General features: G+C 41.6%; 3 protein-coding genes across 3 annotated transcripts; 2 read left to right on the top strand and 1 right to left on the bottom strand.

Moving 5' to 3' along the window:
* Nucleotides 1–5,466, bottom strand: CSUI_008765 (histone lysine set). Its single transcript, XM_068068890.1, has 7 exons — nucleotides 4,497–5,466; nucleotides 3,726–3,780; nucleotides 3,356–3,440; nucleotides 2,787–2,863; nucleotides 2,162–2,434; nucleotides 945–1,221; nucleotides 1–435 (listed from the first exon to the last, which is right to left on the bottom strand). The coding sequence occupies exons 1-5, from the start codon at nucleotides 4,876–4,878 to the stop codon at nucleotides 2,398–2,400; spliced, it is 636 nt and encodes a 211-aa protein (XP_067919132.1). The 5' UTR covers nucleotides 4,879–5,466; the 3' UTR covers nucleotides 1–435; nucleotides 945–1,221; nucleotides 2,162–2,397.
* Nucleotides 5,441–15,634, top strand: CSUI_008766 (dhhc zinc finger domain-containing protein). The gene is made up of 6 exons (XM_068068891.1): nucleotides 5,441–7,666; nucleotides 8,844–8,902; nucleotides 9,463–11,153; nucleotides 11,950–12,288; nucleotides 13,230–15,013; nucleotides 15,598–15,634. The coding sequence occupies exons 1-5, from the start codon at nucleotides 7,481–7,483 to the stop codon at nucleotides 15,011–15,013; spliced, it is 4,059 nt and encodes a 1,352-aa protein (XP_067919133.1). The 5' UTR covers nucleotides 5,441–7,480; the 3' UTR covers nucleotides 15,598–15,634.
* Nucleotides 7,913–8,669, top strand: CSUI_008767 (uncharacterized protein; the record flags this gene model as incomplete). The annotated part of the gene is made up of 1 exon (XM_068068892.1): nucleotides 7,913–8,669. A coding segment is annotated over one exon (162 nt), but the record flags the coding sequence as incomplete, so codon positions are not given.
* Nucleotides 15,635–16,034: the final 400 nt, after the last annotated feature.

The raw sequence follows: 16,034 nt of genomic DNA on the forward strand, positions 1-16,034 counted from the left end.
GAAGAGAAGAAAGAGAGGAGAGACTCTTCTTCCCTCTTTTCGCTTCTTTCCTTTATCAATTGAGAGATTAAAACATATTCCTTCTTCTCGAGTGTATATGAGGTGATCTATACACTTGGAGATACACAGGATAAGAAAGATTCTCAATCTGGATCAAGAAGAAGTAACTAACGAGGTGACTATATATCAAAGAGGAAGAAGAAGAAGAGAGTGAAGAAAGAAATGGAGGGAGAAGATGACGTCTAAGAGAGAGCAAAGAAATTCTAGCTTGACATGATTAGTGATCTCTCCTCTCTCGAGTGGATTCTCTTCAAGAGAGAGAAGCGATGAGAAAAGAAGCTCTTCTTTTCTTGCTCTTCTTCTTCTTATTGTCTATCTTCTTCTCTTCTCTCCTCTTCTTAGCAACAGCAGAGAAAGAAAGAGACATTCTCTCTCCTGAATGAAAAGAAGAAGAGGAAGAAGACAGATTTCTCCCTCTCTCTTTGTCTTCTTCCAAAAGGAGTGGATGATTAAGCCCATTGACAAGATGTGAGAGAGGAAGAAGAAGGAAAGAGATAGAGAAACAAAGAAAGGAAGAAAGAAAAAGAAAGAAAGAAAGAGACTCTCGGCCAGAAAAGAAGAGAGATATACACCTAACAAAGAAAAGGCTACTAAGGAATCATTCGACAAGACTCGAAATGCTACAAAGATATATATATATATGTACATATATATATATATGTATGTATACGTGTGTGTATATGTCTATAGTTAACTGTTGCATGCAGTGTGTAGCGGGTGGAGTAGAGAGGTAAGAGAAGTCTTCGGAAGAAACCCCCGAAGGACTTTCTCCAAGAAGAAAGACAAGATAAACCTCTACATACATACAGATACAGATAGATAGATATGTATGTGATACTTTTCGCTTCTGTCTTGTTTCTCTTTTTCCTCTCTTTTTCATTTACCTCTCGCATGTGACGTATCGGCGTGCATGTCTGTCTACTCCTTTCTTTCTTTCTTGTCGAGACGGAAGTGTATGGTGTATGTGACATAGATGAATGCGTGTCTCCTTCATCATCTTCATCTTCATCTTCTTCTTTGTATTCTTCTTGTCGTTGTTCTATTATGCCTTCCTTGAAGAAAGCCTTTCTTTCTTTCTTTCACTCTCTCTCTCTCCTTCCTTCTTCCTTTTCATTTCCTGCTCTCCTCCTCCTCCTGATCTTTCCTAGCTCTCCAATACCCCTATGAAAATAGATGAACGAAAACAGAAAGACAAGGACAGAGAAAGAAGGAAAGAGTGAGAAAGAAAGAAAGAAAGAAAGAAGCCAACTAGCACTAAGAATAGAAAAGAAGAAGAAGAGAGACAAACAAAAGGACAAGGAGAAGAAGGACAGCAAGCGATACACACACGATCACCCAGTAGGTCTTCTTCTTCTTCTATCAGCAGTTCACTGTTTTATCTCTCGTTAATCTCTCCTTTTCGGATCTATCTATCGACCTATCTTTTATCTACCTCCCTTTGAACGGTCTATACATATATGTATGGTTACATGTATAGATATATGTATATGTTTAATAGAGAGATGTATATACATACCTAGACATACATTCACTTGAGAGATGAGGAGAAGTAAAGAGGGATACATCTATATACAGAGAAAGAGAGAGAGAGAGGACAAGAAGCTGTACTATAGAGATATCCATCACGGAGATATGATCTGGCTTCTTTCTGCGTAGCCATCCGTTCCTTCTCTCTCTCTTTCTCTCTCTTTCTCTGTCTATACATCAGTATGTATTCGTATATACAGTTGTTTGCTCGCCTCCTTCTCTAACGCGTGCGTGTATTTTTCTCCGTCTTTCTTTCTCTTTTCTGTTTTGATAGATCTTTTCAAGCGTGAAGAAAGCTCTGTAGCAACAAGCCAACTCTACGGTGTATACACAAGAGATTGAAGAAGAGCTCTCCATCCCTTTCAAGAAAGAAGAGAAAGAAGAGAGGAGAACTCTCTTTCTTCTTTCTTTCCTTCTTTCTCCTAGCTAGAGCAGGCACGGCTTCATCTACCACGTACAGAATTATCTTCTTTTCTCTTTCTCCCTCTTTCATTCTTTCTCTCCTTCTCACTCTTTCTTGCTTTCTTTCTTTCTTTGTCGAGTGGTCTCGTGATAAGCTAGCTACTTTTCTTACCTCGCCGTAGAAGGCATAGATTTCCTCGTCAGGAAGAATATCCCGCACAGCCCTCACAAGCACTCGTCTAAAGAAGAGAAAAGAAGAGAGAGAAAAAGAAGAAAAGAAAGAAAGGGAAATGCGAAGAATGGAGGACACCCAGAGAGTTTCAGCCTCTGTGAATGAAGTGACTATCCTACTCTTTCCCCTTCTTTCTTTCTTTCTCATTCTTTCTTTCCTGTTTTGCGTCGAAAGACTTATGAAGATGAGAGAGACACTCCAGAAAGCACAAATCTGAAAGAAAAAGAAGAAGAAGAAAAGCGAGAAGACGAAGAAGAGTAAGCTCAAGTTCATCTTTTTCTCTATTCTTATTCTTCTCATGTTTCTTCCCTCCCTCACCCCCTAACTGCTAGAGAGAAAGAGAGAGAAATACCTCAGAAGACCTCCGCTACAAGCTACAGACGGATTCGAATATACATATATATGTAGAGAGAGAGAGATACATAGATGGATCGATTGACGATACACTCAAGATAGATTAAAGATAGATAGATAGATAGATTAAAGATAGATAGATAGATTAAAGATAGAGGAGGAGGAGGAGAAGTGTTTGAATTGTTTGTGCGGGGTGTGTGTCTTTACGTACCCTTCTGCTTTGCGTTTAACGAAGGCCGCATTCAAGCAGGAGTGATCGAAGTGATCGTTTATATACCGTGCATACACCTGAAAGAAAAAAGATAGAAGAGAAAAAGAACAAGAAGATGGGATAAAGAAAAAAAGAAAGAAAGAAGAGGTGACACAAGATAAGAGAGAGCCTGCAAATGATGTGTATGTACACCTGAAGATCAACGTATCAAAAAGAAAAGAAGCGAAAAGAAAGCCATGAGAAAGAGATTTCCGAAGATAGTCAAACTCTTAGTCTCGACATATCTATAAAGAACCGCACATCTCATGAATAAATAGGAAATCTATCTACCTACATATATCTACCTACATATATCTACATATACATATATATATACATGTATATGTTGCTTGGAGGCATATACGCGGAAGCAGTGACCTCCTTCCACACTTAAGCTTCTCATTCTTTCTCTCTCTCTAGACACATGTATACCTATGTATCTATTTATCTATCTATTTCAGTATAGAGAGAGAAGGAGAGGTGAGAAAAGATCGATGAAAATATGAAGAGAAAAAGCTAACTCGACCTACCCGCAGATAAGATTTGGCGTCGATATGTCGATTGACCGAGCCAGCACAAATGACGTAAGTTCGATCTTTCTCTCTTAACACCTCCCTACTCAGCCACACACACTCAACAGAAGAAAGAAAAATTGACATGCATAAATACACATACGTAGACATGCGTATATACATTTATAGATAGATAGAGATAAATAGATAGATAGATAAAGCAGGACCACTAAGACCTCTTTCTCTCTCTCATCATCTGCTTCTTCTTGTTCCTCCTCTTTCTTGTCGGCTTATATTCGGAGAAGACAGCTTCTAAGAGAAGAAGGGAGAGACAGAATGAAATAAATGGTCCTCTTTGATAAGGAAGAAGAATAGCTTTTCAACTGACCTGAGACTGAGTTGCCTTCCGAGATATTCACACACCCATACACCCTCTGGAATGACTGTACATACACCCCGCAAACAAAGGAAAGAGAGAGGAAGACATGCATTCCCTCCAGACACGCTCTTCACCCAGTTCTTCTCCTTCGTATACAAGCATGACCTTTTCTCTCGATTTCCTATTTACTTCGTCTATTTCTTTTCTCTCTCTCTCTCTGTCTTTCTATGAAATGTCTCGCGTATCATGTGAAGAGCAGTGCACAGATAGATAGATAGATAAAGATAGATAGATAGACAAGCCCCGTGTCTTGACTACGTGTGGGAGTGAGAGATGCTAGCTGTATAGAAAGAAATGCCTTGCAGAGGCGATCGACAGACGAGGTAAGAAGAGAAGTAAGGGAGAAACAAGTCTTCTTATCTCGCTTAAATGTACGGTGTAGATGTATAGATAGAATGAAGAGAGAAGTAGGAGAGGAGAAGGTTAAAGATCGTCTTATAGAAGAGAACAACAAAGAAGAAAAAGAAGAGAAGGGAAGTATGTACGAGGAGGAGCTGAAAGTAAGAGATATATGCCTATGTAGAGAAGACAACTATAAAGTTAGGAAGTTAGAGCAAGAAAGTGAAGGAAGGAAGGAAGGAAGGGCAGGGAAGATGAAAGATAGAAGCAGAAAAGAGAAGAGAAAGAAGACGAAGTAGAATTTTCCAGATAGATAGGGAGAGAGAGAGATGTATGAATGGAGAATAGCGAAGATGAATAGGGTGTGGATGCTTTCCATACATTGAGTAGCGAAGAGACCCAAGCCAGCAGAAGGAATGAGAGAGGGCCGAACTTCCAGAGCTCCTTCCTCCAGAAAACTTCCCGTCTCGATATCTACACAGAGACGGGACGGAAAAGAAGAAGAAGAAGAGAGACTGAAGAAAGGATCTCCAACTTCTCCAGTCAATGAAGAAGAAGGAGGAGAAGAAGTTGTCGTTGATAAAGAAGAAGAAGGAGAGATGTTTTCTGTATGTGAGGTGCTGCTGTGTTGCCGTCGACTTGACTTGCTATTCGAGTCTACTATTACCGTCAAGAAAGGAGAAGAAGAAGAGACATGGGAGAGATGCTTTGCAGTCTTTCTCAGACCTTCTTCTTTCTCTCCTCTTTCATTGGATACCTTCATCCCTGCTAGTGAAAGAAGAAATCTAAAGAAGGAAAGCACAGGAGAGAAAAGGAGCGAAGGCAAGGGAGGAAAGAAAAGCGAAGAAAAACGAAGAAGATGCGGCGAAAGATGAAGGAGGGAGCAATCCTTTCCTCTTCAGTCAGAATGAACTGAAGAGACAGAGTAAGAAGGAAAGATAGGAGTCTTTCTCAACTGCTAAAGAGAGCGAAGAAAATTGGAAGAGAAAGCGTGAAAAGAAAGGAAGAAATGAAAGAGAAGGACCAGAAAACGAAGAAAGAAGAAAAGGATTTACAAGCGGCAGGGGAAAGAAAAGAAGGTCGGAGGAAGTAGGTGAATTCTCGAACGAATGAGAAGAAAAGGAAGAGAAAAATAGATAAATAGATAGACAAATAAGTGGAAGGAGACAGCTCTACGCTAGTTGATCATGTCTTGTAAAGAAAAGAAGAAAGAAGCGATGGATCGCGTTCGTAAGAAATAGAGAAGGAAAGGAAAAGACAGAGAGAAAGAAAGAAGCAGAAGCGGGAGATAGAACGCAGAGCGAGAGAAGAGGAGAAAGGGACGAGGGAAGAGCGTTAAATGTCTTTTACTTCTTTTTTAATAGCCAAGCAGAAGTAGAAGAAGAAAGAAAGGGAGAAAGAAAAGTAGCGCAAAGGGGGGAGAAAGAAAAGTAGCTAGGACAGAGATGAATGAATGAAGAGAGATTTGCCTCATGCACCCGCTACTACGGCTATTGCTAGTCAATTTGACGTGTTGATGGATGTTCTTTCTTTCTTTCTTTCTTTTAACTAAGAATCTACTCGATTGACTTTTTTCAAGAGGAGGGATTTCGACACAAAAGCTCTTTCTTTCATTCTTTCTTTCATCTGCCTTTCCTTCTTTCCTTTGACCTTCTTTTCTTTCGCGTCCTTGCATCTTGTTAAGCGGCTCAATTCATGCAATATTCGACTCTTTTTCTTTCTTTCTTTCTTTCTCTCTTCTTCTTGTCTTTCTCTTTCTCTTTCTCTGTTTCTTTCTCTTCCTTACCCAGTCTCTCTCTCCTAAGAAAAGACGGAGGACTTCTTTCTCTCTTTTTTTCCTCCCAGCTTTCTTCGCACGATCGCGTTTTTGCTTCTTAACATCTCTTTAAAACACTTGTCGAGCTTGTAAAGCTCATAACTATACATGTCTTCACATCTTTCTTTCTCTCCTTTTCTCTCTCTTCCTTTTCTTCTTTTCTTCTCCTACGAGTTTCGCCTCTTCCTTCTTAGTTTCTTTCTTCGAGCCAAGCGCTCCGTGCCGTCTTCCCGTTCCTTTCTTTGCTTCTCTTTTACTTCCAGCTCTTCTTCTATCAAGTTGAGAAGGACATACGATAGATGAAGCAGAAGTGAGGAGAAAAGAAAGACAGGAGGCATTTAATCTCTTTCTTCTCCTACGACTCTTCTCCTACGTCCTTCTTTTGTTTCTTCTGCTTCTTCTAGCACACTCAGATAGGCAAAGAGAAAACAATATCGCTCTACGGTTCTTTCTTATCTCCCCTCTTCTTTCCTTTCTTTCTTTCCTTCTCTATTTATTCTTCTCTCTTCTTCTCTTTCTTTCTTTCTTTGCTAATTTTCTCGTCTTCGAATACGGAAGTACGATGTCTTGTGCGAGTGAAGTAGAAGAAGAAAAACGGTCGAGTCCGCAGCAGGAGGGACAAGGAGAAGAGGAAGAAGAAGAAGAAGAAAGAGAAGAGAGAGAAGAAGAGGAAGAGGAGGAGGAAGAAGAAGTCGTAGAAAATGAAGAAGAGGATATAGATGGAGGTATGACTATGGAAGACTGGTATATAGAAGATTCTCCTGTGCATCCTGCTGTCTCCTTCTTTCTTTTCTCTCTCTTCTCTCTCTGCTTAGATATGGTCGACGATTAACACGCTAGGACCAAGAAGACTTTCCAAGATAGACAGATCTCTCTCACTCTCTTCTCCTCACACACCTCTTCTTTCCACATCATCTTCTTCTTGTACTTTCTTCTTCTTCTTTCATCTCCTATCTTCTCCTGGTAGACTCCCCTGTCCCCTCCTTCTCTTTTCTTCTCTTCTTGCATCAGAGAAGAAGAGATTTTCCTTTCTTCTTTCTTCTTTCATTGCCTTGTAAATGAAAGAAGGAGTAGTAGACATCTCTTCTATATTCACGTTTTTGCGGTTCTCTTCCTTCTCTTTATATCTCGAGCTCTTACACTTCTCTCGAGTGTATGTACTCCACGAAGAAGAAGAAGAGGGCAACCACGAGGACCTTCTCTCCCTTCTTTTTCTTCCTACTCGTCTTCCTGCTTTTTCTCCTTCTTTCTTTGGTTCGTCTTCTCTTCTACAGAAAGATAAAGAAACAGGGAAAGGTCATTTTGAAAGACGGAGAGAGAAGGACATCTCATCCCTTTCTCCTCTACAGACAGTCGAGAGAAAAGTATCCACGGCTATCTTCTTCTCTTTCTTTCTTCTTCGACAGCATTGCAAGAAGGAGGAAGAGTCAAGGAGAAGAAGAAGAAGAGAGGGAAGGAGATCTTCTTGTTGAAGAGAAGTAACGCATGCACACAGGGACGGTTGAAGGGAAAAGAAGAGAAGAAGAAGAAGAAAAAGAAGAAGAAAAAGATGGATTTCGAGCACCCGCCACACGTCCATCGAGGAGGTTTTTCTTCATCTTCTTTCTCTTCTTTCTCTTCTTCATCTTCATCTTCATGTTTATCTTTCTCCGTGTTTGGTTCATCTCGAGTGTATTATGTGGGTGGATCGCGATGGTTCGTGAGGGATTGCTGCGGAATCTTCTGTGCCTGCCTCGTAAGAAAGAGGAAAGAAACTCCCCACAAAGACACAGAAAAGAAAGAAAGACAGACAGACAGAAAGAAAGGTTCTCTCGAAATGTATCTTGCTCGCTTTTCTCTCCTCTCCTCTCCTCTTCTCTTCTTCTTCATTCTTCATCGTTCTCTCTCTTTCTCTCTCCATCTCTTTCTTTCTTTTTTCTTATGCTCGTTAGTTGTCCTTTGGATGACGAAGTTCTGCTTTCTCCGATCTAGCATAGCGACAGTTTGGCTCTTCACAGAAAAGGAAGGAAGGAAAGAAAGAAGAGAGAGAAGGATAGGTGTCTACATAGAGAGGACTCTACAGACCTCGATCATTCATTCATTCCTTCATTCATTGGCTTGTATAGCTTCTTCTCACCCTCCTAACCTCCTAGCCACCCCCTAGAAGAAGAAGAAGAAGAAACAGACCAACACACACATACACCCCCCTCTCTCCATACATAGATAAAAAGACACTTAAACAGACAGAGATATAGATGAATAGATTAAAGACAGGTAGACCAACGATAGGTAGATGAAAGACCGATTTGAAGATAGACAGATTAAAGATAGTTAGAAATGTCTGTAATATGACTCCTGCATGTTTGCTCTTGTCTTTTCTTCTCTTCTGCTTTTCCTTTTTCTGTCCTTATGCTGAAGGCGGTAAAGAGAGGAGAAGGAGGGGGGAGAGGGAGGACACTATCCAAGGCTTTTGATCTTCTTCTTTCTTCTCTTGTTCTTTTCATGGATCTCCGTGCTCTTCTTTTTGTCTTTACTTCCAAAGATAGATAGAGAGAGAGAGAGAGAGAGAAAGATCCTTGTAGAGGAGAGAGAAAGTCGAATGAGTTAAGCTGAAGACCTCCATTCATTCATTGGTGCATGCATTGGTGGTTGGCCTATGGGGGAAAAGCACTTTAAATCTTCTTCTTCTCTTTCTCACACTTTCTTCCTTCTCTATGCACGAGTAGCCAAAGAAAGAAAAAATTTAATCTCTTTTCTCCTCAGCTAATGAAGAAGAAGAAGACGTACATATTGAAACATATACGTATGCATACATACATACATACACTCTCTCTCTACTTAGGTGTATATATATGTCTACATATAGGCGTAGATGGTGTATCTATCTATGTATGTATATATATATATATATATATGTGTGTATGTATCTGTAGGCCCAGAGCATAATTTTCTTTTCCTGTTCGACCGTGTCAAACGTCATACTACTCAGATGGTAAGCCACCCCCGAGCGATCCATCCACCCACCTATCTCCAATCTATCACTCTCTCTTCCTTTCTTCGTCTTCTTCTTCTTCTCTTGTCCTTGCTTCGTTCTTTTATTCTCTGTCCTTCTTCTTTTCCTTTGAGTGTTTCTCTTCTCTCTTTCTCAGTTATGCTTCCTGTCTTTCTTCTTCTTCTTCTCCTTGGGATGCACCACAACACATCGATCTACAAGGAGAGAGATCAGATACACCGAGAGAAGTTTTGCCTCTCTGTTTTTTAATCTGTCTTTCTTTCTCTCTCAAACTTCCCTTCCTCTCTCGCACTTTCTCTCCACACTCCTCTGTCTCTGGCTCGTCCTTTTCTTCTTTCTTTCTTTCTTTCCTTCTTTCTTCTGCTGTCCTTCTCTTCCTTTTTCGGATTGTCTCAGTCTCTCGCCGTTCTCTCTATCATCCCCCTTGGCTTTCTTGCTTTCTTTCCGTCCATTCTCCCTTCACTTCTCTCTATCTCTAGCTCGCTTTCTCATTCTCTCTGTCTCTCTTTCTTTCTTTCTCTTCTGGGTTTATCTTGTAGGACAAGCCTTGGATTTCTTCGCTATGTTCTTTTACTTCTTCTTCATCTTTTTGCAACTCTCGCCTCTCTGTCTCATCTTAAGTGCGCACTTACAGACCCCGGGGCTATCCCGTATATTCCTATTCCTTCTCTAAAGACTCCGCAGAAAACTCAGGTGCTTCTTTCTTCTTCATCTTCTTTCTATCCTTCCACATCAAAGGAGAAGACATCTCCTCTTGCTTTCTCCTCATCTTCGACGGCTATTGCTACGTCGGCTGTATGTACACCTGGGGGAGGAGAAGATGATACATCATCTTCTTTCTCTTCTTCGTCGTGTACAACGGCAGGAGGGGAGAGAGAAGAAGATCGAGATAGAAGGGGGGATGGAGCTTTTCATCTTAAGAGAAGAGGAAAGTATGACGGCCTTGGAGAAGAGAAGATCAAAAAGAACAGTAGCAGATCAGATCTAAGGCTTTCTCCGTTCACTTCGCATGCAGAAGAAGTGAGCGAGACCTCTTCAGATGGAATCTATAGTGAAGAAAGGTATAGTAAAAAGAGCAAGCAGGAGGGAGGTAGAGACCATAAGAAAGAGAAACAAGAAGATGACGTTCTTCTCTTCTCACCTCCATCTACGTCCTGCTCTTCTGGGTTGTCTATTGTCCCTACTACTAGGCATATCTCTCAAACAGCCCCTGGAGATGATCTTGTCCATTTTCATCTTTCTTCTTCTTCCTCGACAAACTCTTCTTTTTCTTCTCAACATCTAGAAAGAGGTCTTGAAGGCGACGAGGCGAGAACAAGCTTTCTCACGCCTTCTCCTCTCTCTCTTCCTTCTTCGTCTTCCCCTTCTCTTCCTATCCATGCTTCTTTTTCATCGCCATCACATCCTTATCCTTGTCAAGGTGTCTATACACCCGAAGCCCCGCAACAGGGGCGGCATCAACAGGATTCATCTTCCCTTGTCTTTACCCCTGCCCATCTCCAGACCTTTTTTCCTGTCTCCCATCATTCTTCTTCTTCTTCAACTTCTTCTACGGCGACTTCTTATCTTGCTGCTTCTTCTCAGGTCGAAAAAGGTCTTGAAGAAACTTTTTGTCGAGAGCCTCCTCTCCAAGACATAGGAGGAGGGAGTAGAATAACCCGTCCCTACCTCTATCCTGATCAGGCAGATCGAGAGAGAGGAAAAAGAGAAGATCTCTCAGATGGAAAGCCCGTCGAAAGAGAGGAAAGACGAGAGAGACTTCCACAGCACTACCACCACCAAGAAGAAGAAGAAGAGCGAAGAGCGCGTCTTTATTCTTTTTCTTCCTGTTCTCTTCTTCTCCGCAATCGAGAGCCTTCTTCAGCTGACGGGGAGAGGTATGAGCTTACTCCAACTCTTACAGTAGAAACAAGAGGAGGAGGAGAAGAAGAAGAGAGAATAAGAGAAGGCATAGAACTCACAGGCTTCACACAGGCGGCCTTTGGGGGGGGTGAGGAGATGGAGCAAGATTTCTCTCATCTTGCTCTCTTTCAAGAAAAAGAAGAATTTGGACGAGAAGATGAAGAAGAAGAAGAGAAAGGCAACTCGGGGGGAAAGACCAAGTGGAGGAAGGTCAAGAGACGTCTACATCTCTGGATAGCCATCAAAACTCCTACCTATATGCGTCTCACTCTCTCCTTCTTCTTTCTTCTTCTCACTCTTCCCAAACGTCTCTTCCTCTCCTTTATCAGTAAGGGTGAAGATAGGTTAAAGATGGATAGATAGATTAAAGATAGATAGATAGATGGATGGGTAGGCAGGGATATATATATTTTTTAATATCTGTTGGCGCTGTGGCATTTTCGTGAAGGTGACTGGGGTGTACATACACATGTGTAGCGCATTTACTATCTTTATATCGACATTTGTATTTGTTGTCTCTATTCACTTTTCTTCTTCTGTTTCTTTCATGGCTTCTGTTTAGAGTGATCGAAGTGACGAGAAAATTCACCTCGGCAGTTCCCGTAGCTTGACGAATGAAACAAGAAGAAGAGGCAGAGGAAGAAGATTGCTTCTTTTCTTCTTCTTCTTTTTCTTTTCTCATCTTTCTTTCTTTCTTTCTGCCTCCTGTCGGCATGTCTGAGTAGTCATGTTCTTCCTCTTCTTCTTGTCGGTGTGACTTTTCTTTCCTTCTTTTTCTGCTCCCATTCTTTTCATGTCTATGATGATCTTGTAGGGTGTAGATTCTTTCTTCGTCTATTCACTCAAAGTGTCCGTAGAGAGAAGGAAAAGGAGGATTTCTGTAAGATTTATAAGGACAGACAAGAAATAGTCACCATCTCCTCTCTCTTTCTCTAGATAGCATGCGCGCCGCAGGACGCATCTACAAGCATATTCTTGTGTCTTTGCTCTATCTTCTGCGTCTATAGATGGTCCGTGCCCTGAACCCTTCCTCTCACCCGAAATGTTTCTGTAGAGAGCTGCCTTTTTCTTCTCTTTTTCTCCTGCTCCTTTTCTTTCTTTCTCTCTCTCTCTCTCTTCTGTAGGTTCTCCGTCAGTCCCTTTAGACTCTTCTTGTCTATCTTCTTCTTCTCCTGGATCTCTCATTCAGTCGGGAAGTGTTGTACCTCCATCTCTTCGGACCAAAGAAAGAAAAGAAAATGGAGAAGAGGGGAGACGCTTGGAAGAAGGAGAGAAAGAAGATTGTTCGATCGAAATGAAGAAGAAGAGACAACAGAAAGATCTAGATCTTCTTCTTCCTCTTCCTGTCTCTCCTTCTTCTCCTACTCCTTTGCCTCAGTGTCGCAAATGCGAGGGCTTCAAACCTCCTCGGGCGCATCACTGTTCTGTCTGTAATCGATGTATACTCAAAATGGACCACCACTGTAAGCTCTCACTCTTCCTTCCTTCTCTTTTTTCTCTTTCTTTCTTTCTTTGTCTCTTTCTTTCTCTGCTTTCTCATCTCGTGTCTTAAGCGGGAGTAGAAGGTGATTCATTGTGACTGAGGAGAGAGAGAGAGAGGGAGAGAGGAGAGAGAGAGAGAGCGAGAGGGAGACTCATTCTTCTCTTGGTGGGGTTCTTCTCTTTCTTCAAGACAAATGCCGAGAGAGTGGCACTGACGTAATGGAGGGTCTACTAGTTCAGGGAAAAGAAGAGAGAGCGAGGGAGAGAGAGGTGAAGAGGTCTTGATAATTTCTTCGCTCTCTCTGTTCTATTGCTTTTCCTTTGATAGGCGATTCAGTTAGATACATAGCTGACTGAGATAGTATCCTTGTATCTACAGAGAGACAGATAAGTCAAAGGTAGATAGCCGGATAGGTCCTTTGGAAGAGATAGTGTTACGTCTCTGTACGAAGAGACGACGTTAGCGAGGAAAGGAGGAAGTGTGTAGTTGCTTATTTCTTTTCTTTTTCTTTTCCGTTCTTCATCTCAGTCTGCTGTATAGACACCTCATCAACTCTCTCTTCTTCTTTCTCTCTTTCTCTCCATTTCTCTATCTATTGTATCTTTCTTTCTATCACTGTCTTCTTTTTCTTCCTGCTTGAACTACTTCTTCAACGAAAAGTTGTACGTATGTATGTATATATGTATGTATATATATATATATATAAATATCTGTAGCTATAGGTGTCATGTTTTCCTTAAGGTTCTTTTCGCCTTCTTCTTGTCCTCACGCCTTTCCTCGTCTTCTCCCCCCATGAGATCTTTCTCCTTCTCGTTCATTCATTCTTTCTTTCTTTCTCTCTCGCATTCTTTCGCTGTCTCATTCTTCTCTTTTCTTCTTATTCTCGCCTTCTTTCTTTCTTTGCTTTTTCCTTTCTGTTAGGCCCTTGGGTGAATAATTGTGTAGGTCAGCTGAATCAGAAGTTCTTTCTTCTCTTTCTTCTGTACGTCAATCTTCTCTGCTTCTTATCCATAGCCAGTCTTATGATACGCACGGTCACTTATCTGCACATTCAGCCTCCTCCCCGGCCTTCTTCTCTTATCATGATGAAGAGAGAGGAATTTGACAATACTACGACTACTAGTAGTCATGATAGGAGAACAAGAGCTTCTTCGGCTTCTTCCTTATCTTCCTCTCATCATACGACCGCACAAGAGATCTCTCTCGCGAGAGAAGAGGAGAAAGAAAGAGAGGGAGAAGATTTTAAAAAAGAAGATCATGGAGAAGATGTAAAGAAAGAAGATTTTTCTTCTTCTTCTTCCAGATCGATTGAGGGTGTTGCTGCGAATGAGAAGGAAAGGGAAGAGAAGATGAGGGTGGATAAGGAAGGGTCTGTGGGAAAAGAAGAAGAGAAAGAAAGAGAAAGAAAGAGGCGAGTTGACCAAGGTGGCTTTGCTGAAAGAGATGGAGAGAGAAGGATGGAAAGGGATGAAGAGAAGAAGAGAGAAAAGAAAGAAGAAAGTGAGTCTGTAGAAGGGGAGACGATGAATAAGAAGAAGCGAAATGAGAGAGAAGAAGAAGAAGAGGAGGAAGAGCAGCGAGGCAGTTTATCGTCATCTTTGACTGTCTTGAAGAGTGAAGAGAGAATCGAAGAGAAAGACGATGAAGAAGAGGAAGAGGAAGGATTTCTTGGAGTGAAGGAGAAGATGAAGAAAGAGAAGAGAAGTTCGCCTAAGATCACAGAGAAAGAAGAAGAAGCGAAAAAGGAAGCTAAAGAACAGGATGAAGAAGAGGAAAAGGAGAAAGGGGATCATGGGAAAGAAAGGAAGAAATCTCAGGTTAAAGAAGAAGAGAAAGAGATGAAGAAGAAGAAGAAACACGAGAAAGGAGAAGAAGTAGGAGAGATGCATGAAGGAGGAATGGGGCTTCCGTCGTCTTCTCATCCAGGGAGTGTGAAGGAGGAGGAGGAGGTGACCGATTTCTCTCAAAAGAAAGAAGATAAATCTCATGTCCCCAATGCACAATCCCTACATGAAGAAGAAGAAAAGAAGAAGGTTGCTGAGAAGATCGCCGAATCATCGAAGGAATCTTCTCGGCCTCTCTCTTCCACTAGCAAAGAAGCGAAAGCAGAAGAAGAGAGACAACAGATGAAGTCTCTCCACGGAGAAGTTGAAGAAAAAGAGAAGGAGAAAGAAGAAGATCGAGGGAAGAAAGAAGAAGAAGAGGCAATGAAGAAGAAGAACGCCGACAAGAACGCATGGAATGATAAGAGTAAGAACGGTACGAACAATGAAGAGAAAAGCGAAGAAGAAGAAGAGGAAGATGAGGAGGATGAAGATCTTATACATCATAAAATAGAGAGAAAGATGGTCTATCAGCCATGGATGCTCCAGTTCAAGCCGCCGAGAGGTAGCAATGAAGAAAGAGACGGGAGGTTTGCTGCTCTTTCTGGCGAAGAAGAAGAAGGACAGCATCTTACCCTAGGCTTACCTAGCATGGGGAGGGCGTTTGACCTTCTATGGAAAGACCTGCAGAAACGGAATCTATCGAAGCGCTCTTCTTTACAGAAAGACGAAGACGAGAAGGAAGAAGATAGGAAAGAAAGAGAAAGAGAAAGACGTCGGAGAAGAGAAGAAACAAGGAGAAGGTACTCTTCTCCTTTTTTCATTGCTACCGAACCTCTCAGTCTTCCTGTAAGCAGAGACAAGGTGAATGGAACGATATAGATATAGATGTATATATACGATCTTGATGCATATAGATATGTATAGGTATATAAGGAGAAAGAGAGAGAGAAAAGAGGAAAGCGAAAACGTAGATAGAGATCTAGCAAAGAACTGCTGGATAGAGATAGGCTGGAGAGGGGGGGGCGGTTTTCTGTGCGTAGGCATGCATAGCCAGCAAGATACGTAGGGATAAAGATATCTCTCTACACTGGGAGAAATAGATTGATAGGCGTCATATCTGGATGTAGATCTATACGGAGCTATAGGCATCTGTAGATATGTGCGTGGAGGTACGAAAGATGTCTCATAAATGAATGAGTGTTCTTCTCCTCTTCATCTTCTTTTTCCTTCTCTTGGGCTATCTCTTAGTACAGCATGATGAGGTGTACGTACACTCCATTCGCCTCTTCATTGAAGACGTGTCACCGTGGAGATTTTCTATCTCTTTCTCTCTCTTTTTCTCCTTCCACTCTTCTCCTTTTCATCATCTTCTCCTTCCTTTTCCGTGAATGAAGTGTTTCTTATCTTTCTTTCTATCTATCTTGCCGTCGTTCTTTCCGCTTCTTTTTTGCTTCTTTGTCTAGGGAGGTCTGGAGCCATTCGAAATTATCTCTTGTGTGGTACGTCTTTCTTTTCTTCTTTCTTTTCTTTTCTTCCTTTCGCCGCATGCACTTCAGAAATCCTGAGAGATAGAGGAGGGAGAGAACAAATCTCCTAGCTCTCTACCTACTCCTGCTACTAGGGCTACTACTATTACTACTCGATTCTCCACAAGACAGTATACAGAAGGCTGTCTGATCGGCTCAGGGTCACCCTCTTCTTCTTCTCTTTGCCTAGATAGACTCTTAGCAATGAGTTACTTTTTCTTTTTCACTTTCGTAATCTTCTTCTTCTCCTTCGTACCTCGCACATTCATCATCCATTTTCTTTCTTTCTTTCTTATTTCTTTTTCGAGATGATGTGTATTGATACGATCACCACCTCCACTCCTATCTTGACTTCTTCTTCTTCTTTTCCTATC

This window comes from Cystoisospora suis (genome assembly GCF_002600585.1).
Source record: "Cystoisospora suis strain Wien I chromosome Unknown contig_5007, whole genome shotgun sequence".
NCBI lineage: Eukaryota > Apicomplexa > Conoidasida > Eucoccidiorida > Sarcocystidae > Cystoisospora > Cystoisospora suis.

Coding starts and splice junctions, on each gene's coding strand:
- CSUI_008765 (XM_068068890.1), bottom strand. CDS start 4,878: ATGAAGGTATCCAATGAAAGAGGAGAGAAAGAAGAAGGTCTGAGAAAG. Junction 3,781..4,496: donor GGGTCTCTTCGCTACTCAAT/GTATGGAAAGCA, acceptor GTGTATGTACAG/TCATTCCAGAGGGTGTATGG. Junction 2,864..3,355: donor ACGCCAAATCTTATCTGCGG/GTAGGTCGAGTT, acceptor TTTTTCTTTCAG/GTGTATGCACGGTATATAAA.
- CSUI_008766 (XM_068068891.1), top strand. CDS start 7,481: ATGGATTTCGAGCACCCGCCACACGTCCATCGAGGAGGTTTTTCTTCA. Junction 8,903..9,462: donor AACGTCATACTACTCAGATG/GTAAGCCACCCC, acceptor TTTATCTTGTAG/GACAAGCCTTGGATTTCTTC. Junction 12,289..13,229: donor ACTCAAAATGGACCACCACT/GTAAGCTCTCAC, acceptor CCTTTCTGTTAG/GCCCTTGGGTGAATAATTGT.